This window comes from Pomacea canaliculata, linkage group LG3 (assembly GCF_003073045.1).
Source record: "Pomacea canaliculata isolate SZHN2017 linkage group LG3, ASM307304v1, whole genome shotgun sequence".
Taxonomy (NCBI): domain Eukaryota; kingdom Metazoa; phylum Mollusca; class Gastropoda; order Architaenioglossa; family Ampullariidae; genus Pomacea; species Pomacea canaliculata.
The window spans coordinates 2,237,095-2,261,156 of NC_037592.1; the positions used below are offsets into that span (position 1 = coordinate 2,237,095).

General features: G+C 38.7%; 2 protein-coding genes across 5 annotated transcripts; one reads left to right on the forward strand and one right to left on the reverse strand.

Annotated features, from left to right (window-relative positions):
- Positions 1–1,761: 1,761 nt before the first annotated feature.
- Positions 1,762–18,291, reverse strand: LOC112560207 (HORMA domain-containing protein 2-like). Of its 3 annotated transcripts, none has more exons than XM_025231863.1 (21): positions 18,135–18,290; positions 14,975–15,035; positions 14,664–14,736; positions 13,793–13,937; positions 13,159–13,259; positions 12,869–12,889; positions 12,476–12,502; positions 11,919–11,983; positions 11,496–11,647; positions 10,345–10,448; positions 9,822–9,962; positions 9,558–9,663; positions 8,821–8,912; positions 8,430–8,546; positions 4,904–4,969; positions 4,319–4,482; positions 3,767–3,867; positions 3,285–3,338; positions 2,853–2,930; positions 2,459–2,557; positions 1,762–2,248 (listed from the first exon to the last, which is right to left on the reverse strand). In XM_025231863.1, the coding sequence occupies exons 3-18, from the start codon at positions 14,706–14,708 to the stop codon at positions 3,304–3,306; spliced, it is 1,482 nt and encodes a 493-aa protein (XP_025087648.1). In that variant the 5' UTR covers positions 14,709–14,736; positions 14,975–15,035; positions 18,135–18,290; the 3' UTR covers positions 1,762–2,248; positions 2,459–2,557; positions 2,853–2,930; positions 3,285–3,303. The 3 variants fall into 3 exon arrangements, with proteins under 3 accessions (XP_025087648.1, XP_025087650.1, XP_025087649.1); XM_025231865.1 differs by having other exon boundaries at positions 3,767–3,864; positions 18,135–18,288; XM_025231864.1 differs by lacking the exon at positions 14,975–15,035 and having other exon boundaries at positions 18,135–18,291.
- Positions 15,185–21,448, forward strand: LOC112560208 (ropporin-1-like protein). 2 transcript variants are annotated; one of them, XM_025231866.1, is made up of 6 exons: positions 15,185–15,343; positions 15,738–15,888; positions 16,472–16,595; positions 19,278–19,439; positions 19,654–19,829; positions 20,013–21,448. In XM_025231866.1, the coding sequence occupies exons 2-6, from the start codon at positions 15,752–15,754 to the stop codon at positions 20,077–20,079; spliced, it is 666 nt and encodes a 221-aa protein (XP_025087651.1). In that variant the 5' UTR covers positions 15,185–15,343; positions 15,738–15,751; the 3' UTR covers positions 20,080–21,448. The 2 variants fall into 2 exon arrangements, with proteins under 2 accessions (XP_025087651.1, XP_025087652.1); XM_025231867.1 differs by having other exon boundaries at positions 15,204–15,337.
- Positions 21,449–24,062: the final 2,614 nt, after the last annotated feature.

Below are 24,062 nucleotides of genomic sequence, written 5' to 3' on the forward strand. Positions count from 1 at the left end.
TAGGGAGATGTCAGCGGGTCGTAGAAAGGGCAGCAATTAAAGGTTCTAGGGATTAGGACAGCAATTACGAGCACAGCTACGAATTAAGTTGGGGAAATAACATCGTGATCTAGGCACATAAATTTTATGTGTCTTCAGAGAAGTACACGCGTAATTTTAGGTGTTTCATTTTTGTAGCGGCTGATTGGGAAAGAGGAGGCGCTGGACTATTAATAATAATAGTGAGCATTTATATAGCGTTTTTCCAAAGATTTGCTCAGAGCGCTTTACAGAAATGATACACAGACGGAATCACTAGCAACCATATTATTCGCTTATAATAACGAACACGCCCACTTCTACAACAAGCACTCATGCATACACAAAGAAATTACAGACACACGTTATACACGCTCTGGGTCATGACAGGGTCAGAGTGAGTGGCCGTGGTAAATAAAAGAATCAGAGTGACGAAGGCTGATGAGTAATCAGTCCCAAGTTGGTAGGGCCTGGGTAGGAGAAAGACCTCTGTCCATGTCTGTGTCTATAGTGGGACTCGCAAAAGCTTATAGTGTCACAAATAGAGCGAAGAAATCGTGCGGGCATATCGATGGGAGGGAGTTCGGAGAGGTACTGAAGATGTTCATATCTAGGTGATCTGCATGAGGTGAACAGCATTATTCTGGATTCTCAAGAAGATACTGGGGGCGAATTACATATAGTCACAGAAAATGCACAAAGGCACATATACAAGTTGAATCAGGGTTGGTGGGATAATGATTAACGGTACTAATCTTACGAAAGTTCAAGGTAAACAGTTATGCAGCCATAAGAAATATGCAGCGATAAGAAATATGCTGATGAAAAGTGAAACTCTGATCGAGAATGACACCTTAACAGGGTCTGTAATTGCTTAAACAGTTGTGATATAAAGATGGTTTCTTTGTAAGTGGGCGGACAATAGCCTACACCTGAAATCAAGAGAAAGTGCTCAGACGCGAGAGAACCATTTATGATTCGAGTTTTATGGGGTAACAGTCTAACAGCACATCCAGCCAATATATATATAATTCGCGGCAAGTGCTAACCACTGCAAAGTGATAGCAAAGCTGATATTCATGGTGTTTATTTCTGGAATCTGATAAAACGCCGAGAGGAAGGCCACATAGAAACACTTCTGTGGCATACTGTATGAAATGACGCACAGACAAGAGGAGCGACTTTCTGCGATAGAAAAACAAGTGAGACGGGCACCGCAGCTCCAGATTGGAAAATTCCTCTTGTCCTCCTGGTAGGGAGTTGAGCAGCTTTCAAGACTAAGTGCTTTTTAAACTATAAACATTAGAAAACACTATGGGACGGGGTTTGATAGTACATTTCATTAACACTATTGTTTGAGCACTCTTGGCTAATTAAATGATAATATAATGCAAGGGAATAAGTGAACAATAAATGTCACGAGGACGGATTATGAGTGTGTACTCGGTACCTGAGTTCTTTATCGGGACTGGTGTTCGGGAGGTTAAGAGGGAAGGGGGGCGGGGTACATATATAGATAGTGGCTACTGTCCAGCGATGGCGAGTACAGGACGACCTGTCCACTCCTCCACGTTTTTCGTCTCTGACCACCCCGGCATCAACTTCACTCCAAAGGATCTTAAAAGACAGTCTTAGTCGTAGCAGTTCTTGATACCAGAATTGAATAACCATTTTTTTACCTACTGAAAACACACACACATGCATGCTCACCTCTAAGATTTTTTAAATTCAAAAGAAAACTGCTTCAATTTTTTTTTTATTACATACCTGAGAGTATTCTCGAGGTAGTAGACTTAGCAATCTGCACATAACACTGGAAAAATTACACACAATTTCCAAGCTACACTAGAAGAAAAAGAAAACTACCAAACTAAGGACAAATTCTAAAAAAAATGTTAACACAAAACATTTTTTTTACCTCGAAATACTATAACATTCAAAAATTTAGAAAAACGGTGGTTTAACATAATTTCATCCTTTCACGTTATAACCTTTTGTCTAGCACAGGAAAATTTCTCTTCAGCCTATACACATCCGATGAATACATTGCCTATTACAACAGATACAATGTCCTTCACTATCCAGTGATTATTATTGTAATACATAACTCTTCACAGCAAAGTTGATTCTGCTGACTTAAACAACAATGGCATTTTTAACATCGCTGCTTTTCCTTTTTCTAGAACGTGCTTTCATAGCAATCTTGGCTGCTGGATATGTCAAAGGCACTCTGAAATATCAGTAAAACACATCTTCATCACTTTAAGTAAACTTAAAGCAAGCACAATAACGTAAAACAAGATTATTGGAAGCGTAATAAAAAAATTAACAACAAATTCAAGATATACTAGAAATCAAAATGTATGTGACAATAATCACAAAATCAAAGTTTAAATGTTTTGTGCAGATATTCAGACCGCAAAATGAAATGGAACGATACCTCATCGACTTTTGAAAAAGCACGTTTACGGCCTTTTTTGTTTTGCCAGTCCTTACTAAGTGAGCTGTTTTCTATTCTTCCACTTGTTTGAGATGATTCCTACAAATGATAAGCAGCAGGCAATATAAGTTCATTTATCGCATAAATTTAAGGCAACCTTTTTAGTTTTACTGATATCTAATTCCAAGAAGACAGTAGAAAGGGATGGGGGATGTACACTCGCACAAGCATTTGTGTACACTTAAAACGCGTGTACATGCACACACATCACACGACCCCTGAGGGGCACCACCCGCCCCTACCTCGTTCCACCCCCTCCACCCACCCCCCAAAAATCCCCAACATTACTTTCTCAAGCACTTACATCACTTAATATTTCTTAGTTTCAACTCACCCTCTGAGCTAAAGTCGTTATGCGGAGCTGACGATTATTCAGATTAATGCAAGCTGTCTTTTCAGTCACTTGAGCAATCTGATAAAGATGCATGAAAAATAATATTGAAAAAATAGCGACTAATGCTGAGACTTTTTTTATGATAAACTTTATTATCATACTGTTATACTCTATTACTCTAGCTTCTAGCTATGGCAAGTAAATAATGGGATTACCAAGTGCAATCACATTTACTTTTGCGCACATTTAAAAGATTCTTGTTTTGTTACATGTGAAAAGAATACAAAAGTTTATAAATGTACGTAAGAACATCTGTGTGAGTGCATGCAGACATGCACATGCTTTGTATTGCACATGCATGTATACATACATAGGCATGTGTGCAATAATGTATGTGGGACTGACTGTGCTTTACAAAATTAAAATACTTACATCTTTTTCCTTTTTGTTATCATTTTTTGTGCTTAGTTCTTTTACAGGGGATTCCTTTGTGCAACAGAAACAGACTATTAATAAAGTATGTGCTGTTGTCTTACATTGTTTACCCAAGCATCCACTAAGCCTTATATATATATACCCATGTTAAAAATAACTATGACTTCTCTACACACACACCTGGTCAACTGCTATGTAACTTGATCACTCTCTCTTGCTTTATGACTCCTGCTATATAACACAAGAGTTGTAACTCTCTCCTTCACACACACAAAAACCCCATTCTCTGTATTTTTACAAAATAATATTCTTGTATAGCGTTAAAATTTTATTTTAAGGTTTCATGCTATATAATTAATTATGTGTTTACAACTTCTGACAGTCATCACACTTTTAGAATTTAGTTAATTTGGAGTTTTATCCCATTACTATGTTGATTCTCTTCTACTTATAATAACTGTTTAATGTTTTGTATACACCTTTATCGATTCTCTTTGTCGGTTGCTCCTTCGGTGGCTTGAAGTATGAGGGGATGCCTACATTTTCCAGTTTTTCTTTGTCAACAACTTTTCCAAGTCTGCTGAAGTAAAATAAAGTCCTTTTTGTTTCTGTTCATCATATACCCTCCTTTTCCTCAATGTCATATGTAAAAGGCAAATAGCCCTATAGCATAGCGACAAGACAAGTCTTTTTCTGCTTCATTTATAGAGTTTAACAAGCTTCCAAAGCTGCTTTATAAATCAAATATTTATTTCTGCTAGAAAACTACAGGGTAGACAGAGAGAGCTTTTACTGAACAGGCCTTGAACTGGAAGCATTTGGCTTTGGACCTTACCCCTAATTATTATGAGCATGTCAATACAACAACAGATGTCTAATTTAAAAATTAATTAAAAATATGAAAATTAAACATAATAAATGTCACATATAGACATGCTCTAGTAAAAAGCATGTAAAATTCTAAAAGGCATGCTTGAAAGTGAAGTATACTTTAAAAAATAAATATGTGACATTGTTTTAAGTTAACAAACCTCCTTCCTTTATTTTGATATCTTATAAAACCTTCCTTTTCTAAGCGGTTCATTAGCCCTTGAGCCACAGTTGTTTCTATTCCAAGTCTAACGGCCAGCTGGTTTGGCAGCAGTCGAGTGAATTCAGTACAAGCTACTAGTGCCCTTCTCCATAAGCAAGTAGCCTACACAGGAAGTGAAGACAAGATTTAACTTGACATACAGTAAAGGATGAAACTTGTTCATAGATTGTGGATTTATGCATGGAATACATATTTTGACATATGTGCTATCATTACTGCAGAAATTGGAGCAATAATCTAGTCATCAACAAGACATATTATTATATTTAATTGTGTGTTCAATTTAAATATTGCTGATTAAACGTGCACTATTAATAATTAAATACACTTTATTCTAACCTTACTTTATCCTAACCAGTCTAACGCCATACTGTTGCAGATACAAATACAAACTGAGGACCTTTACATCCACTAAGTGCATTTCTGTCAGATTTCACATACACCTGATTTGATTGATTTTGCATTATCAAGTATCTGTTCAGATGCTGATGACTTAATTTAATATAATCAGAGTCTGTCTGACCTGAGCACCAATTGCTGAAAGCTCTGTCAGGTAGGGATCCGTTGCCTTTTTATGTTCTGCACCAGCCTGAAATTAAAACACTTGTTGCTATGTCTGGTATAAAATAACATTTAAATATTATTTTACTTACATGTCTGTTTGTGTTTGTACACACAAGTATACATAAGAGTGTGTGTGTGTGGCCACACCCAGGTCAAGCGACAGACGAAATGACAGAATGAAGACCACTGACTGTGGTTGGTAGACTTATTCACTATGGTGAAAGTGTGCAAATATAGACTTGATATTTGCTTCTCTGCTTGTTCAATGACCTTCTAGTCGGAGGTACAGTTTTTCCACACAAAACCATTCACAAGACCACCTGGACTTCACCAGATAAACATACAGAATACTAGATCGATTATATCACCATTAATCGCCAGTTTAGAAGGAGTCTGCTGGATGTCAGGGTAAGGCGAGACGCAGATGCAGCCACAGACCACCACCTGCTTATGGCAACCATGAAGATAAAGCTGAGGTCTCTCCGTGACTCATCAGACAGACCGCACCACAAATTCAACGTGGAGTTTCTTAGAGACCGCGGAAAACAAGAAGAGTTCAACTGCCATGTTAAAAACAAGTTTGGTTTGCTGGAGGGACTCCTGGAAGAAACAGTGGCCAACCACTGGACAGGATTACAAGAGACGTGGAAGACTGCCTCCTCACGCGTTCTGGGGGGCAGGGGGGGGGATAGGTGTTTTACGCCGTGCCAGCAACCGAGGCTATATTACGGCAAGGCAGCCAGCCCTGTAAACAGATGCCACGTACAGAGAAAGAACAGCGTGCCAGAGACAAGAAATGAACTCTGGGCAGCCAGCATTCACTGTATTGGTGACAGGCGCTAACCGTTGCGCCACCGGACCGCTCTCATGCGTTCTGGGGAAAAAAGGAAAACAACTCAAGGAATGGTTGACTTTAAGGACCTGGCAAAAGATAGAGGAAAGGAAAGAGCTGAAGCAGAAGACCAACCAATGTCAAGACCAGCAGGAAAAGGAAGAGCTCAGAGCAAAGTACTGGGAGATAAACCGAGAAGTGAAAAAAAGTGCAAGAGACGACAAGAGACAGTTCGCACACAGGATGGCAGAAGAGGCAGAACAAGCAGCTGGACAAAATAACACAAAGAGACTATACGAAATTACAAGAATTCTGTCAAGAAGGAAAAACACTAATGCGTGCAGGCCAATAAAGAATAATAATGGTAGCGTCATTATCGGGAATGCAGAAGAAAGATCTCGCTGGGTGGAACATTTTGATGACATACTTAAACGGCCACCACCAACAACCACTTTAGACATTTCCTCAGCTACCAAACAGCTCCAAGTAAACACCAACCCACCAACCAAGGCAGAAATCATCAAAGCCATCGAGTCCTTGAATTCTGGAAAGGCAGCAGGCCCAGATGGCATTCCTGCAGAGGCACTCAAGGCAGACCCAACAGCCGCAGCGGAGATGCTATACCCCCTGCTACAAAAAATTTGGGAACAGGAGCAAGTTCCAGCAGACTGGAAGCTTAGCTATCTAGTAAAGCTACCCAAAAAGTCGACCTGACACAGTGCAGCAATTGGCGTGGGATTACGCTGTTGTCCATTCCTAGCAAGGTGCTGACCAGAATCATCCTGGAGAGACTGAAGAGTGCCTAAACAAGAGACTGAGATAAGAACAGGCAGGCTTTCGGCAGGGTAAATCATGCACAGACCATATCGCTACACTACGAAAGATTATTGAACAGTCCATCGAATGGCAGTCGCCACTCTACATAACTTTTGTGGATTTTGAGAAGGCTTTTGACTCCGTTAGACATGGAAACTGATGCAGCACTACGGATTTCCACCGAAGTTCATTGCCATCATCCAGCAGCTGTATGAGGACTCGACATGCCAGGTGATTCACAACGGAAAGCTGATTGACCCCTTCGCAGTGAGGACTGGAGTGAGGCAAGTTGTATGCTCTCGCCGACAATCTTCCTCATCGTCATAGACTGGATCATGAGAAGAACAACCTCTAACAGCAACACGGCCGGGCGTTCAGTGGACCTACGCCAGGCAACTTGAGGATCTCGACTTTGCGGATGACATCAGCCTATTGTCCCACAAGCAACAACACGCACAGACAAAACACACTCGGCTCGCAGAAGAAAGCAGCGATGACTGACCTGACCATCAACATCAAGAAGATGGAGGTAATGCGGGTCAACAACAAGCAGGAAGCCCCACTCCAACTACATGGGGAATGTATTACAGAGTCTGACCGTTTCACCTACCTTGGCAGCATAGTCAACAAAGATGGAGCTACAGATGAAGACATAAGAAGCCAAATAAATAAAACCAGGCTTGCATTCCACACCCTGCAACCTAACTGGAATTCCAAGGCTTTATGTCTACACACCAAGATCTGCATCTTTAACACAAATGTCAAGTCAGTTCTTATATATGGATCTGAGACATCAGATGGTGACAAACACCATCACCAGCAAGAGGCAGACATTCGTCAACAGATGTCTGCGCCACATCCTCAACATCAGATGGCCCGAGAAGATCTCCAATAAAGACCTGTGGGAGAGAACCAACCAAAAACCTGCCAGCCAAGACATCAAGAAGCGAAAGTGGGGCTGGATCGGTCACACCTTGCGAAAGCTGGCCGACAATCTAACAACCCACAGAGGAGGCGCAAGGTTGGGAGACCCAGACAGACATGGAGGAGATCAGTCCACAGAGAGGAGGCAGCTGGCATGACATGGTCCCAAATGGACAGGGACGCCCAGAACCGGGTCCGATGGCGGGGTGTAGTTGCGGCCCTGTGCTCCACTAGGGGCGACTATAGAATCAAGAAGAAGAATTTGCTTCTCATCAAATATAATATATAAAATGTAATATTAGTGACATAAACTCTACAAATGTGCTTGTAAAACCCCCTGCATCAAAACAGAGGCGTCTATTCACCTGCCTGTTTGTTGTTCATACATAAATACAAAAGAATCCTTGACTAGCACATGCAGATAGGTGCTATAATGGTTCAGTGGTACGGGTAAGGCTTAACACTTAGGCCTATCTTGAGCAGTGGTGAGGAGGTCCTGCATGGAACAACCACTCCACTCTTTCATGTTTGCCACCCAGGGAAACCTTCATCCACTGGTACCTTATTAGCATCATAGTTTGTTGCAGGGGTTTACCTTCTTTTTTACCCCAGGATTACCCCCAAGCTCACCATGCTCACCTTAGTTGATGGCATGGCGTAAAACACAATCAACCAACCCACAAGGCAGTGTGATCAGTTGCCCACTGCAGGGATGGTGAGAGGATGGGGAAGTCTGTGCTGTGGCGAACATGGTGAACTCATTTTGACGTAAAAATAAAGGCAAAAAACTACATGGTTGCCAGTCATGACTCTGTTAAGCCCTAGAAATTATAAAGATCCCAGTAAAATTCCTATGAGACTGGTGAGAGATTCACATCTTGAAACATGATCCTAGCTCTAGCAAATCACTTACTTTTGCACAGGAGTCACAGATATGTTCTTCTGGCGCCTGCTCTTCTTCCAGAATGCAAAAACACACAGCATGCTGCCACAGGTTACAAACCTCACACACTATCATCAGTCCATCATCCTGAATAACAATGTAAAATTCTGTCAACCTTCTACCCTTAAAGCTTATTACTGTACATTATTTGTCCCATACTTATTCATAATATATATCATATTTTCAGTCAGCTCACTACCACTTTATCCTTTTCAGAGTAATGTTCTTTTTTATAACATAATTCATGAATCAGTTTATGTTTAAGAATGCTTTCCTTCTTTTCTTAGAAGATTATCTAGTGTTGACATACACCAAACAACTTTGTTATCTGAATGTATCCTATTAATGATGCTTAAAGTACCTCATTTTTTCCACATGGACATCGGACAATGTATTCTTCTTTATCCTTTGATGTTGTAGTATCCATGGCATTGCTTGTATTTCTATTTTTCTCTGCAGAAAAAAGAAACATTCTGCATCTGTCTGAGAATTCTCAAAACATTTTAAAACCCCAAAACATACTTAAAATAAACCACTAGACACATGTACATACAGTCCTAAAGACATGCACCACAGCAAACTGAACTTTTCAGTATTTCACCAACATTCATATTAGGAAAATGCTATGTTTTTTAAGGACTATTTGCATACTCTCTTACATGAATAAATCTAGCTTATGGTAAAGAACTATATCTATCTGAGCTTGAGAATAGGGTGAAAAATGGTACGTACATTGATTCTAGTGCTGATATAAAATTAATGTTTTTACTGATAGTCTTAATGTACAGATAGAAATAGGAAAAATAGTATATACTCTGTCACCAGGTGCAAAAATATTTTGAAGGATGCATAGGAACCAGTTTAGCTGCTTGAAGATTTCAATTGTTAACATTTTTTTAGTTTTTCACAAACTACATCAGTTTATGTGACAGACATTTTATACAGTATTTTATATATATGTGTGTGTCATTTAAATAATTCATACAAAATGACTGTAGCATAAATGACTTTGAGTCCATCATTAAATTTTATGCTTATGTGATAATTTGTAATCCATCACAAGTATCAAAAATGATTATCTCTCCTATCAAAAATTACCTGGCATTCCTGGACTGATAGAAGGTATGTCTGCTTTCTCACTGCAAGGAAGGGAACTACCCATCATGTGTGGATTCTTGGCACTTTCTGTTTGCTTTCCATTTTCCTAAATCATGTGTATCCAAGGGAGAAAAAATGAGAAGACAAAAACATCAACAGCATCTATAAAATCACATCCATACCCAGTTAACTCATTTAAATAGTTTCAAAAGAATATGTGACTTGTGAGAACAAAATTTTTGAGTTAAAACTCATACTATAAACCTGTTTCTGTTCATACTCTTGCTCCTTGTCCAGTCCACTGTTGGAGATAGTCTGCCCTTCACCTGTTTCCTCAGTCTCGTTGTCACGAATATCAAACTGCTTCTTATCAGTCTTAATCCTCATCTTAATACCATGAAATGGCTGCAGAAATAAAGTAAAACATCATAGTTGTTACATGCATTCCACTTGTGGGTATTGAATGTAATTTTATTTTTTAATTATTTAAAAATTTTAATTTAATGTTTGAGGCCTTAAGAGGAAAGAAGTCTGCTGATAGGATTCTGTATAAATTTAACAAAAATAATGATGTTTTCTGTTTTGACAAAAAATTACCATCACTCAGTTACTAAATATCATACATCCATATGCATGAGTCAAGAGTGACACATAGATGCACACATGCAGAGCTGACAGAGGTGTATATAAATATATCAAAATGTATATAGAAATATGTGTATCTTCACTTGAAAATTACACATCTTGCATACAGAAGCATCTTCAATTTCTACAAGTAATCACTTACTGTAGATACATCCCCAAGCTTTATATTTAATGGTTCCTCTTCAAATCGAAAAGAATCATGGTCTGATGGCTGGAACCCGGGCGGTTCATAGTCTGATGGCGTTACTGTAAAAATATATCTTGAATAAGTACACATATTTGTGGGACATCACACATGAACATGCAAACTGTATTTTATAGACTAAATAGCTGATCTTTCACACTCACTGTAGATTGTTAAGCTTGTAGACTCTTTTAATCTTTACAACCTAAGTAGCTTGTTAAATAATAACTCATACTACTGTTCGGTCAAAGATTTCTGCATGTAAGAAGAAAACTGTCATATGAAAACTTGTTGAAGTGTGCTTTTTGATTTTGGTGGAGGAGCAAAACTCCTCCATGAAAGGATTGGAAAGAATTCAGTTAACCAGTGATCCCAAGGCTGCTCCTTGTGCCTACTGGTAGAAATTGATAGGTCATCCTATTGCCCAGTAGTTGCAGCACCTTCTCTGTAAAATTTTTGCTGTTGTTTCTGGGTCTGACTTTTGAGGGACAATGTCTTTGTCTAATTCTCAGAATTAACTTATAAAAGCAAGTCATGAGCAAAGAAGCTAGCCGACACAAAGGCATCAACAACATTGTAGATGAGGTAAAATAGAAACAATGGAGATCATAGTGCTTGTGTCATCTGGTTGGTACTCAAAGTAAGAAATTCACCAACATGACTATATGACACTAATGGATGCATTCAAGCAGAGTGGGATGTATGCCTCTAAAGTCATGTACATTTCTAACAACTCTTGCTCCTACATAAAAAAAATGTGCGCTAAAATGTGATGCTCAGTTCAACTGCCAACAGCAACCTTTCAGAAGCATGATGCAAACATTTCACAATAGTGGTGCTTCTAGCATAAAATTGCTGCCAGCAAATGGAAAGCATCCAGAAAAAAAAATGACTGATGCCTTTAGAAGCTGGACCAGAACAGAAGAGGTGAAACTCATTGGTGAAGCAAAGCTGGAAAAGATGGGGAAGAAGAGAGATGGTTGAACTAGTATTTTCTCGTCACTGGTCAGTATATATATGTTTGTTCGTTTGAAGAAGAAATATACATTATGCAAAACAAAGGAAATATTAACTGATGTACATTCTGTGATGAATTTAGCTGTTCATACTTTCATCATAATACAGGAGTTTCATGGTCATCATGACATTGTCTGGAAGAGGTTGAAGACTCTGTGTCAAAACAATGATTGTACGCAGTAACTGAATAGTCTCCTTCTTTGTCTTCTCCGTTGTGTGCATGCTGGAGATCTTCTGCTCATTGCTTAATATTGCAGACAAAAGAAAACATACTTGTGTGCAATCACAAAATGTCCATACCCTGCCACTGGTTTTTGATTATGCAAATACATATGAGTAAACAGCTAAAGAACACATCCTTATATGCGTTTGTGATTCGTTTCTCTAATTGCCCTTGTGGATGAATAAAGTTGTATTGAAAAGGCAAAAGTATACACACACGTACACAAAGTTTTCATAGTAAGCTTGAAAACTTTACTGCTTTCATAAACATAGTCTGAAAATATTTTACTCACTGATAAACATCTACCCCACACTGAGTAGAATATGAAAACTTGAATGTATAGGACTCAATTATTGTCTGCAAAGATACATATCACTGGAGTTACATTTTTATACCAGGTATACAATAAATATTTTGCTTCCCTTTCTCTCTGAATGTCTAAAACAGTAGAATAAGCAATAATACCAAAGAAGGGCATAAGTTCCATAACAAGATTCTTTATCTATTCTCTAGCTCATGAGTTGCGACATTTTAGCATTGTAGCATTACATCCACTTCGTACGATTATCACTTTTATTTTAACTTTTATGTTTTTAGTGGGTATATAATTGTTTTAATGAGTAAACTTTTTTTGTAAAGGGATATGCTTTATTAACCCATAGTAACACTAGATTTGGATTCAACTTTTGTTAATTAGTTTTTAGTATCCATGTTATAAAGCCTCTTTCATGGGGATGGGGAATGGGAAAAATGTCAAAACCTACTATATAGTATAGTCAAATTTTTCAAAGGATCCACACACACACACAGTCACACATATGAAACAGCGCAATTAAAATTGGTGCTCACATTTGGGTCCTCTGGATCAACATAGATCTGTGTCAAATGTATAAGAGAGAAAAAAAATGAAAAGAAACATATAGATACATGTATTATAATGCAGATCAAGTATGCAATCTTAAAATGGATGTTACGAGTATGCAACCTCACATCAACGAGATGAACTGTATATTTTCAATGTTTCGTATAAGAAGGCAAAATAAATCAGAATTTTACATGCTTAAATACTATGCCTTATAGTGAAATTGACTTGTAGATAGTCCAATTAAATCAAAGTTCCTTGTAAGGACTTGAATATTTAGATCAACAAGTATAGCATAAGCAAAATTAGGTAGGTTACAAATATCTAAAAAAAACAAAAATATTGTTACAGCGATTTGAGTCATTTTCGATTCCACATACCCCTATTATCAACATTCGAAGCTGAAACAAAAATAAATAGAATAAACAACAAATAATAAAAAATAGCATTTTCATTGTGGCATATAGTTTGCATTGTATGTTTAAAAATATTATTTGAAGATGTTAAATAAAACCTAAACTTTCATTTAGACAGATTTATTGCCCTTTACAATTCCACCAAAATTTCACATTTTCCTACACTTTATACAAACACCTAACATTTAAATTCAAGTTATGTGTCAAATCATGAAGAATATTTAAAGTGATTATCATCTGAAAAGTTTTCTTACATATTTCTTGTCAAGTGCATCAAAGCAGCCTTTTACCCACTTGATGACCTGTGAGGCACCAGGACAGGAACTGTCATCTCTCAGTATCTTCAGATTGAGATCTTTGCCAAGAAAGTGTTTCAAATAAAAGGAACCAGTAAGTATGAGAGGAATACAGGGAAACACTAATACTTGGATTAATTTGAATCTTTTGCTTGGCATATCTAAGAAAAGTCTAGATGTTACTGCTGTCACTGATTCAAATCTTGCTTAGGCATGGCCTAAGAACTTTTACTGCTCACCTAACCGCTTTCCAAAGGTAGCACCTGACTACCTGATTTATAAGGGAAAATAAAGGTGAAAGAGAGGGTTATTGCTGCAGAATTTTACATACTGAACCTAGACACTGAGAACTATACTTACAATAAGCCTACAATATCAGACCCTCTCTAACTTTATAAAATGACAATAAGACATTGACGTAACAAAAAGCCATGATTGACATGCTAATAATTTTAAAATCTAAAAAGTGCTAAGCTTGAAACAGGAAATAAAGATATTCATTCATCACTTTATTGAAACATTTTAAGTGTAATAAAATAAACTAAGAAGCATTTAGCTGGATAAGGTCTTGCCTAGTGAGCAATATGTTTACCTCCCAAAGATCTGTCACCATAGGCACGTTCAGGAAAAATAGCTCTGAGATAAGTTATGTTAGAGATAGCCACAGCCATAAGCTTCTTTGCAAATAAAGTTGACTGCTGCTCTGTCACTTGTTCAACCGGAAACATAGATGCCCACTGTGTTGAAATGTATGAAAAATTTCTTGTATACATAAAATGCCATGCATAATAAGTACGTTATAACACATTGCATAAAAAGATGAAGAAAAATATTTACCTATTTTTTTACCATGAAGATATTGTAAATAAGCTTAATTAAAATGCCTGTGTGATTAGTTTGTATTATCGGACCTTACTACATATAGCTTTAGCAACTTAAGTGTGTCAACAGGTACTGTTAAAAAAAAAAATTACCATCTTGAACATCTTCCACACTATTGTTTTGGCAGTCTTAATGTTAGCTTATGCTTGCTCCAGAAGTTCCAAGATTTTGTTTATTTATTTATCTGTGTACTGTTTGTTTTCATTACATTTCCATCATCTGTCATGGAGAATTAGCAGTCAACAGTCGGTGTTATCATGGGAAAAAAGTGGTGGGCGTGGACAGGAATGCGGCGATGAAAAAAAAATATTCCTTTATTGTATCAGCTCATAGTGGATTTAGGAGCTAGCTTTTAATTTTTTGTCTTTACAAGTCAGCCAGATCACATTGTCTTTGGGAGCTTTGCATCATCATATAATCTCAAATCTTTCCTATAACACAAAACAGCATTAGTCATGGGATATAAATGAAATAAGAGTGCATATATTCATTTACATGTGAGTGGCAGCTGAGGCTCTTCGTCCGATGAAATCAATATTCTTCAAAATATATCTTAAAGCTTTAAATAAAGGTTTACTTACGGATCCAGTTTTTTCGTCTGTTCGAACTGCTTGAGCTGTTGCCATAGTTATTTTCTTTTACCACAGTCTGGCACTGAAGAAAATCACAATTATATGGTATATGTGCGTGCTGCTTCCTTAGTTACATCATTTACGACGCGCGTTATTTTAAAACATTCTTTACGCTAGAAACAAAATGATATAAATCTTCCACTGTACTGTTCTTTTAAATATAATATGAAATATTCCTGTAAACATTCTATTTTTTATCATATCATTCATCAAGCAAATATTATCACATAACTTGATTGCTACATAACAGTGATTCTCACAATGATGCTCAAGCCAGCGTCCCGACGACGATAATCGTCTGCTGCAACTTAACAGACGACACTTTCAAAGAAAAAAAAAGAAATTATTAGGCATAAATTATGTGACTACAAATTTTAAGTATTATGTATTTAATATATTCAGTGTTATTCAAACATTTTAGCTGCAATATGTGCTTCTCAATTTTAAAACTTTTAGCTAAACTATTTTGTTCATGACATAAACGAACACTGAGAGCACCTAACGGTCACTTCCCGCGACATGCGCACTCGTTGCCACGAACAACCGTTAGCAGCATCTTCTTGATACCGGTGGAAGACGTCGCCTATATTCGTGTGCTGGCGGTCAGCCATTGAGACAAAGGGATTTGTGTATGTTTGTTTCAACATTTAACTGGTTTTTAACTGTCTCTTGGAGAATTATCCCGCGGAAACTTGTTTGTAACGTTGATGAGTAAGCTGCTTGTGCCACTCCCGTAGGCTGAACGAACGGTCATACACAAAGCAAGAAAACATTGTTAAGCATCAAGATGTATGTAAAAAAAAGAGTATCAAATGAAAATGCGATACACTTTGATACTAGTACCCTTTAAAAAAAAAGAATGTTCGGTGTTTGCATACATCGTGTGTGTGTGTGTGAATTTGCATACCGTAGGTGTGTGCGCGCTGTGTGAAAGAATGCTTTGTAACTTAGGTTGCATATTATGAGTTTCTTAGAGATCCTTTTATATAAGAAAATCATAAATATGTAGCTATTTTTTTCCAGTCATCAGAAGCAAAATGCCCACCAATCCAGATGAGCCCTTTTACTGCTCTCAGCAGATAGATATTCCACCTGATCTGTTGGACATTTTAAAACAGTTTACAAAAGCTGCTATCCGTTCGCAGCCAATAGATATTCTACCATGGTCAGCAGCGTAAGTACTTTTTTGTTATGACCACCTAAAACATGTTATATATTTCATTTGTTTATATTTTTGCATTTTTCTTACTTTTTGAAAAGAAGCTTAACTCTTCCTATAGCCTTAAAATATTTGTACTCATATTATTGGTTGTCTAGTTTTGCAGGATGTTTTTTTTTTTTTTTTTTTTAATTTTTGCATATACTTGGTCAGGAACATTTAATACCAAGAGAGTATTTGACTACTTCACAAGTAAAGTGCATTTATCATCACCACCCTATGTACTATTGACGGTGGGAAATGCAGAGACTATAAGGGCTCATTTAAAATCTGTTCAGGACTGGACAAGACAAATGACTGGGTAGTAATTAGCATGAATTTGTGACTTCTGTCAAACGACTTCAAAGAGATTGAAGTTTTTATATTCAGCAGTAAATATTATAGGTAATTGATCTTGATACGTAGAGAACCTGAGCTATTTCCTTTGCATTTTCTACCACAGAAACACCCTGAAACAAATAAACCAAAATTAGGGTTTCATGCAAAAATCTGCATTCGAAATCTTTATTGTAGTTTCTTTTTTAACTCTTATTTTCAGCTATTTCCGTGCCATGTCTAAGGGAGAACTTCCCCCAGTAAAGGAACGACTGGAGATGCCTTTAGCCTCCCAGAGGACTGACACCGGCTTGACACCAGGATTGCTTCGGGTTCTAAACAAGCAGGTAAATTATGATAGTGTGAATAGATGCAGTTGATTATAAGATTGTTATCAGCTTGCAGAAGTAAAGGAATAAGCTCTTTCTATGGCACCTTTTTTAATATTAATCCAAGAAAGGTAATACCTCTGTTTAAGACATGCATGCCTACATGCATTCACACACACTCTCTCTCTAACACACATTTTCATCATACACACAAATAAACACACAAACAGAGGGATGTATGCATACAGCTCAAGTTTGCTTTAAGACTGGGGGAATTTTCTCATACAACTGCTTGCATTGTAAACTTTCTATGGTCAACACCATCCCTAAGTTCTTTAGGCTATTAGAACCTTTATATTTCGTTTCTTCACCTACCTGAAAAGATGGTGTATTTAAATAATAAAAGACTTCTTTTCCTAGAACTGCACACATGCATATTGACCAGGGACCAAATTTTACCTTCCATCGCTTTCCTGACAAAAACTGCTAAAGCTGTTTTGTGGCAACCACTAACTTGTCCAATATATTTTTATTAAAGAAAAAAGGCAAGCAAAACAGCAAGTTAGATAAATCTTGACATTGTGTCCACACTTCTGCCCGAAACCTTTGCTCCTTATCAAACTCCTGCATTCTATTCCTCCATCAAAGACAGTCACATACGGCCAATAAATGTTCTCTTCCATGTCATTGTTGCCACAATAACTCGAAGGTTGCATTCAAATGCTCTCTAAAAACATAATTGTTCTCAAAGTACGATCCCTGAATTACTATTCTTAACTCCCTGGTAATACTGTGTGTCATGCCAACCATCATGTAATGACTCCATCTTTACTTGTTTACAATACCTACATCCCTTCATACCTTTGATCCATTGCTTTACATTCTACTCTTGTATTTCCTGTTTGTTGTTCAGTGTGCCTATACGTACCTCACCGCTCACTGTCTTTCATTTATCATGACTGGCCTGCTCAGAGAGTGCAATCTACCTTGGTCATGATGCTGTTAATTATAAGTACCCATTATTTTCTTTCTGATAAAATTTTTAATTTGCCAAACAACTAATCTCTCACTTCTAAAGCAGCTCTAGGGTGGTACAGTGAGGCCACTCTGTTTTGTTCCTTATTGAAACTATCCATTACAAGCACTAAATTTTAATCTCCTAAGTTTAGTTATCATAAGGCTTGCATCACTGATCTGTTTATTGTGCCATACAATTCTAAACCCAAGAACAGTGAGAAAGGGCAGCAGTCTAGACTGAAAGGCACACCGGCTCGTTACTTGTCTGATGTGAAACAGCAAACTTCCCCTAGTCGACCTAGCTGTCAAGAATGTATACTTCGCTCTATAGACTTTGTTCGATGGTGTGACAAACACTTTCTTGTCTTGAATGCCTCATAGACTAAGGAAATGATTTTCGACTGAGACAGTCATCAGTATCATCAATAATGATACCATCAAGGTAGTCGACTCATAAATCTAGGTACTATCTTCGATAACAAGCTTAAATGGGACTTCAACACAGACATTATCCTACTTAAGAGCTAACAACATCTGTACCTCCTATGGAAACTCAGATATTTCTGTGTCCGCTTGGTCATCCTCACTCGGTTCTATCAGTCTTTCATTGAAAGTCTCATCACTTTTTCTTTCATCACTTAGTTCAACAGCCTCTCCCTAGGGAACAGGAACAGTCTTGTCTCCCTTGTTAAAATTTGTTCCAAGATCACTGGAATCAGGCAGAGGAATTTGGCAGCCTTTTGTCATCAGTCATCAGCTAATCCTCAGGAAGGCCTCCTGCATCCTTTCTATTTCTGATCATATGTTGCCATGTGAGTTTTCACTCTTGAAGTCTGGCTGCAAGTAGACAAATCATCACTGCAACTCATTAATTCCACATGCCATTTGCTTGATAAACTCTTCTGGCCATAATCTTGTAGTCATTCTGGATAATCTGCATTCATGTTAGAGATAACTGCAGCTTATTACAGCTATGAGTTAGCCATAAGTACAGTTGTGGGCACAGATGGGAAAAATATATAAATTTAACTAGGCAAAATATGTGGTATCTTCTCAAGGTTTGGGTGATGGGTGAGTATGCACATCATATATGTTGAGTAGGATGCAAAATTGCCCTGCACAGTCCTTGGGAGACACCAAAAATTTGTTAGGGGAACATTGCAGTGGCTGAAGGGATTACACACGATTTGAGATATAATAACATGCCATACTATCTCATAGCCAGTTTATAATCTGAATATTATAATAATAATTACTAGATTTATGTAACACATACTCTTCTTTACAGCAGTCTGTACATTCCTTGCAAAAGGCAAGTACACATATATCTGCATAAACACTAACATGAAACTTGATGTCTTAAGGATAAATGTAGAGTGTGCTTATCTGAGTTTGTTTACAACCCGTAAACTTGACAGTCCAATGGGCATGTCCGAGTTCCCAATCATCTTGGAGTCATATTCTGTAAGGATGGTGTCCATCTCCTTTTCCTTGCTACTTGACATTCACCTTCTAGGGAGTAAGGTACTCCACAGCTGGTTTATCAGAAATAATACTCTGCATCATGGGGATAACATACTGCTTTGTGTTCACACCTTTCTGGAAATAGAGTAAATCATAACTAACTCAAGTCATCGCATCACACTTTGTTTAAAATATTACCTGCTTTTACCATTTTTGCAGTTGGGGCCTAAGAAGAAGGTTACCGTGACCCAGATAGAGGAGAAGTGGATGGACCTTGCTTTACCAAAGGAACAGTTTGATGACTTGATGCGTGTCGGTGGGTTCAGTGGTCAGATTGAGTGGAACAGATTTCTTGCTCTTGCTGCATCATTGCTAAGTGATGTGAGTACAACAGTTACAGGATAGTTTGAACATTTGTTGTGTCATTTGAACATTTGTGTCAAAATGTTGCATAGAGTGTTATCAGAAACATTGTCTGGGTCTTTCTTTTATCTGATAAGGTACAAAAGAACATAATCGTTGGCATTAACAAATGTAACAGAAGTAGATGGCAGTGCCATGTTTGAGAGTTTTTGTCTTCTAACTGTCCCTGCAGAACATCACAGATACCATGCGTGTGATCTGTGAAACACTCACCGTGGACCCAGAAGGAGGACCTGCCCGTATCAATTATGTAGTGTTTAAAGACCTTTACCAGTTCCTTGCACACATTGATGGGGAAATATCAGAAAGTCAGATTTCAGAGGTTCTCAGCTATCTGCAGTCTGAAGTGTAAGTTTTATTGCTTGCTGACTCTTAAACTTTGGGTTTCTGTATTTATATATTACACCATTTCATATTATACCATGTCTGTTTAGGGCTTGATTGTTGTTTTTAAAATTTGTCCTTTATATTTTGAGGAAGTATAATGAGTTTACAAACAAAAATTTTGCATTGCATTTTTTTTTTTTTCAGGGATAAGCAAGAAGGCAAAGTCATGCCCCGCAATTTCATGAACGCTAACTGCCCATCACTTTCATAACAAGATTGGGTATCTCCCTCGCTTAGCACTCACCGTCCATCCAAGCAGCTAGTCAACATCTTCATCTTGTCACCGTTTTATCTTTTGAATCTGTACAGATTTGTGGAACTCTTTGGAATTGTCCTCACGGTATCATGATGCTATAAAACTTTGATATTTCTGTTAAGCCTTAGAAAAAAAGACCTATACTTAAAAGCACTTGGCTTTAAGGCGTCTTTAAGCAACGAAAGGACTATTCTCTATGAAAAACTATGCACCCACTTGTGTTGGCATAGGACTCTTTCTCACCCAAGCACATCTAGTGATCTCAACTTAATTCAGGTATGTTAAGGACAGATTTATGCTTGCAAAAGTTGTTGTTTTTGTTTTCAAAATAAGAAAACCTTTGTTTTTAAATGTTTCTTAGTGACTTGCATAAAAGCATGTAAATTCCTGTTTAAAATATTTCGGCATATTTCCCAGGATCTTGTGGTTTTGCTTTTGCATAAGCTATTAGTGCCTGGGAATTATTTTTAAATGTCCAGTTTAATTATTTCTGTGAAGTCTAGTCATGAAGTGCTTGCTCTTCCCTCTGATATTATGAAAGAATAAGACACTGTTGCCAACAACAAAGTATACTAAGAATGCTTACAATATGCTTGTAAGTGCTGGTGCCAAATCTTTTTGTACAGAAATATTGTTAACATTAAAACCATCTGCTAGCATATCTCATTTTAGTATTATGTGTCATACCTGCATGCTACATTTACAATTGTTTCCATCAGGTATATTGTATGTGTTCTACAACCTGTGATAAAACTATATGTGGGGGGAGGAGGGGTAAATTAAGGGATTTATGTGCGCGTGTCCGTGTTCATGTGTTCCCTGCATGGAGGGTCTGATTATGTTTGCGCACACTTAAATGTTGGGCAGCAGACCTACGAAATTCATGTGTGAGTGTGCACACCTCTCCAGACTGTCCATGTGGACAGGAAATTTTACACCAAATAAATTCTCTCATACACAGGGAGATGGAGTACTCTAGGTTCTGATTTATCCTTATTCGTCACCCAGTGTTATAAACTTTGCTACTGTGGACGCGGGTGTTTGTGTGGACCAAAGTGAATCAAGTGGCATTCCCAGGAGGCGAGTGGGCTAATATCACATGGTACTTTGTTCCACAGGAGTTATTGCTAAAGATGCCATCCTGACCGGAAGTTTGATTTAGAATATTTGAGTGCCAATCCTGTTCCAGACGCACAAGATAATGAAATTAGTCAAAGACGTTTTGTGCACTGATATACAGAAATGTACGTTCGGGGTTTTGTCTTTCAAACGACAAGAAAAAACATCCAGTGAAATGTAAATAAACCAGTTTGGCAACTGAAAACGGCTCGACTATAACTGATTCTTACTTCCAGAGAAATAAGGTTTTTGCCGACTACGGTCGCATGCTGAGGTCAGTAGTCCTGACAACGTGAACCACGGAGGTACATGCATGTACAGCAAATGAGCCGCTGCGCATGCACACATGAAAACTGCACGTGCTTGGCTCCTAACATAGCTTTTCTTGGCTATAGTGGCTGACCGTCACTAACAGCAGGAGTCCCACAGAAATGTCTGTTGGTGATACGATTTTGTTCTGGATATGGGACTTACTCAGATTGTGTAGTGTAACTGATTTTCAACACAGAAGTACCTGGCACTTGACGTCCGCGTGAACTCCGGGCTTGGCAGCACATTAACCCTTTTTTCTGATGATTGGCTATAATCGAGCACCTTACAAGTCAAACCCCTGTTTTGAAAGAGACGAAAAACAATGTACGTTTGTGATAAAACTGCGCATGTATACCAGAAATGACAAGAAACCTACCTGCTGCTAAGAAACTTTCTTGTCGATTTGATGGAAATAAAAAAAAGTGCAATGTGAGCTGAGTTTGAGTGGTGCGTACTGACGTCTTAAATTGTTTCCGCAGAATTTAGGGTTCAAACAATCGTCTCGACATGTAACCAGTGGTACCAGGAGGCCGCCATGATGTCACTAAAGGCGTCAGGTACCCGGGTTAACTTCAATCTCCTTCACTCGGTCGTCAAGACGCTGGCATCAGTGATCTGGGGATCGTGCCATCCAGCTTCCAACCCGAGTACACTGAGTGAGAACTGAGCAAAGAGAAGAAGACTGGGATGATAAGCAATCGCTGTCTTGATAACATTCACATCTCGCACTATCACAGCCACAGCAGGCTGACTCTGGGCTGACCAATAAATATTTCAAACACCAGAAACAACAACCGAGGCACACACACGCACACTTAGCCAATAACACATACAAGCTGAAAGTAAAAAAAAAAAGCGAAAATCGAGCACAAACATAAAGTTGATAAATGAAAAATGTTATCGCAAAAGGAATTGTGAGGTGTAATCGTGATACGAATCCAAAAATCAAACTATTTTTTTAACAAAGAAGTTTTTAACAAGTTTCAACGCTGACTGACTAATGTGCTCTGGGAGATGGTTCCACTCCTGCAGGTGACGCCAAGAATTAGGTTAATTTATTGTCCTTCACGAAAGAGTCCGAAACAGTGCGGGACCCGAGAACCGATGAACCCCAGAGATGACAGCAGTATGTGGGGGAACCTTTTCCATCTCAGACAATAAATGAAAACCACGACGACTATAATTTGCGTTAAACATCCACTGAAACACTGAGGCCATCGCTGTCCTCCACCTCATCCACAGACAAGGCGCTTGAGATCAGCAACATTAATAATCAAGTTTCCTCTCATTTTCTTCAGTAGAAAGCGAAAGACTCGTGGCTTAGTAACCGTAAAGGATTGAATACGAACAGTTCCCCGTGCCGAGGGTTTGAAAGACTAAGACCAGCTTTCTTCCCCCGCTGTCACCTGGGTGGCCAGGGGAGTTGTCCAGCCAGTGGGCGTGGGTGGTTCAGGAGGAAGTTTTCAGCTTTTTCCCCCGTGCGAAGAACTAATTTCAGAACAGTTCAGAATAATGTTTCAACTGCCGTCTTCAGCGGACTGCAAGGTTCCTCAAAGGAACAGTTTTTGAAACTAACAGAGAAAGTCGGGAGAGAAGATGCTATCATAGCCTCCAAGCCCGAAAAGACTGGCACGTGAATGAGCGAACTGGCATCAATGATCGTGTCTATCGAGCAGACCATCGATTAGGCGAGTGGCTCCCTCCATCCGCCCAGGACTAGACCTGCTCAACATTTGCCTCCATCCCTTCCTCCCTCTCTCTCTCTCCCCTCCCTCTTTGGTCATATGCTGGGGATGGGGAAGGGGAAATTTTGTCTCTAGACTTGGCATGTGTCTTGCTTTTCTGCCATCGAATTTTACCCCATCTTTGTCAATCAGCCAGCAACGCAACCAGTGCAGCGGTCAAACACTGGACGGGGAGGGGGAGACCACATCCTCCCATCCTCCGCCACTGTCCTCCCACCATCTTCCTCTCCCCTTAGCTCTTCAGGCTCAGGCTCCGGCTCATGCTGCTGGTGCTCACACCACGCGCCGACTAGTTCGCCAGCAAGAAGGTCTGGAAGCAGTCCTCCTGGAATGTCTGTTTCTCCGGCGATAACGTTCCTTCCAGAGACAGCCGACACTATTGCCCTCGTGAAGTCTTGTACTGAGGAAGTTTTTTCCCACGGGAAATAAAGACAACCTCCTTTGGTGCTTAATCCAAGAAAACATTGCCTTGGTTAACTCCTGGTCTTGGATGAAAGGTGTTCAGTGCACACAGTGGAACGGCACACTGAACGACAGAAGATTGGAAGTGTAATGTTTAGCGGGATGCTCATCATGTTCGTGACACCCAGGGTATTCGCTGCTGAAGCTGGGATGCAGATGCCGCTATCCTAGGACTAAACTCCAACCTAACCTGCATTGAACTTCTTCTGATCTTCCCCCACCTGACGGTGAGTGGAGTTTTCTTCCAACAGTTTTCACACAAACACACAGACCGTCGCGTTGGAATATTGTACCCGAGGT

Excerpts from the sequence above, each read along its gene's own strand:
- LOC112560207 (XM_025231864.1), bottom strand. The coding sequence starts at position 14,708 with ATGGCAACAGCTCAAGCAGTTCGAACAGACGAAAAAACTGGATCC. Across the intron at positions 9,963-10,344 it reads AGCTTGGGGATGTATCTACA|CCATTTCATGGTATTAAGAT; the intron begins GTAAGTGATTAC and ends TTATTTCTGCAG. Across the intron at positions 8,913-9,557 it reads TATCAGTCCAGGAATGCCAG|AGAAAAATAGAAATACAAGC; the intron begins GTAATTTTTGAT and ends TTTTTTCTGCAG.
- LOC112560208 (XM_025231866.1), top strand. The coding sequence starts at position 15,752 with ATGCCCACCAATCCAGATGAGCCCTTTTACTGCTCTCAGCAGATAGAT. Across the intron at positions 16,596-19,277 it reads TTCGGGTTCTAAACAAGCAG|TTGGGGCCTAAGAAGAAGGT; the intron begins GTAAATTATGAT and ends CCATTTTTGCAG. Across the intron at positions 19,830-20,012 it reads AGCTATCTGCAGTCTGAAGT|GGATAAGCAAGAAGGCAAAG; the intron begins GTAAGTTTTATT and ends TTTTTTTTTCAG.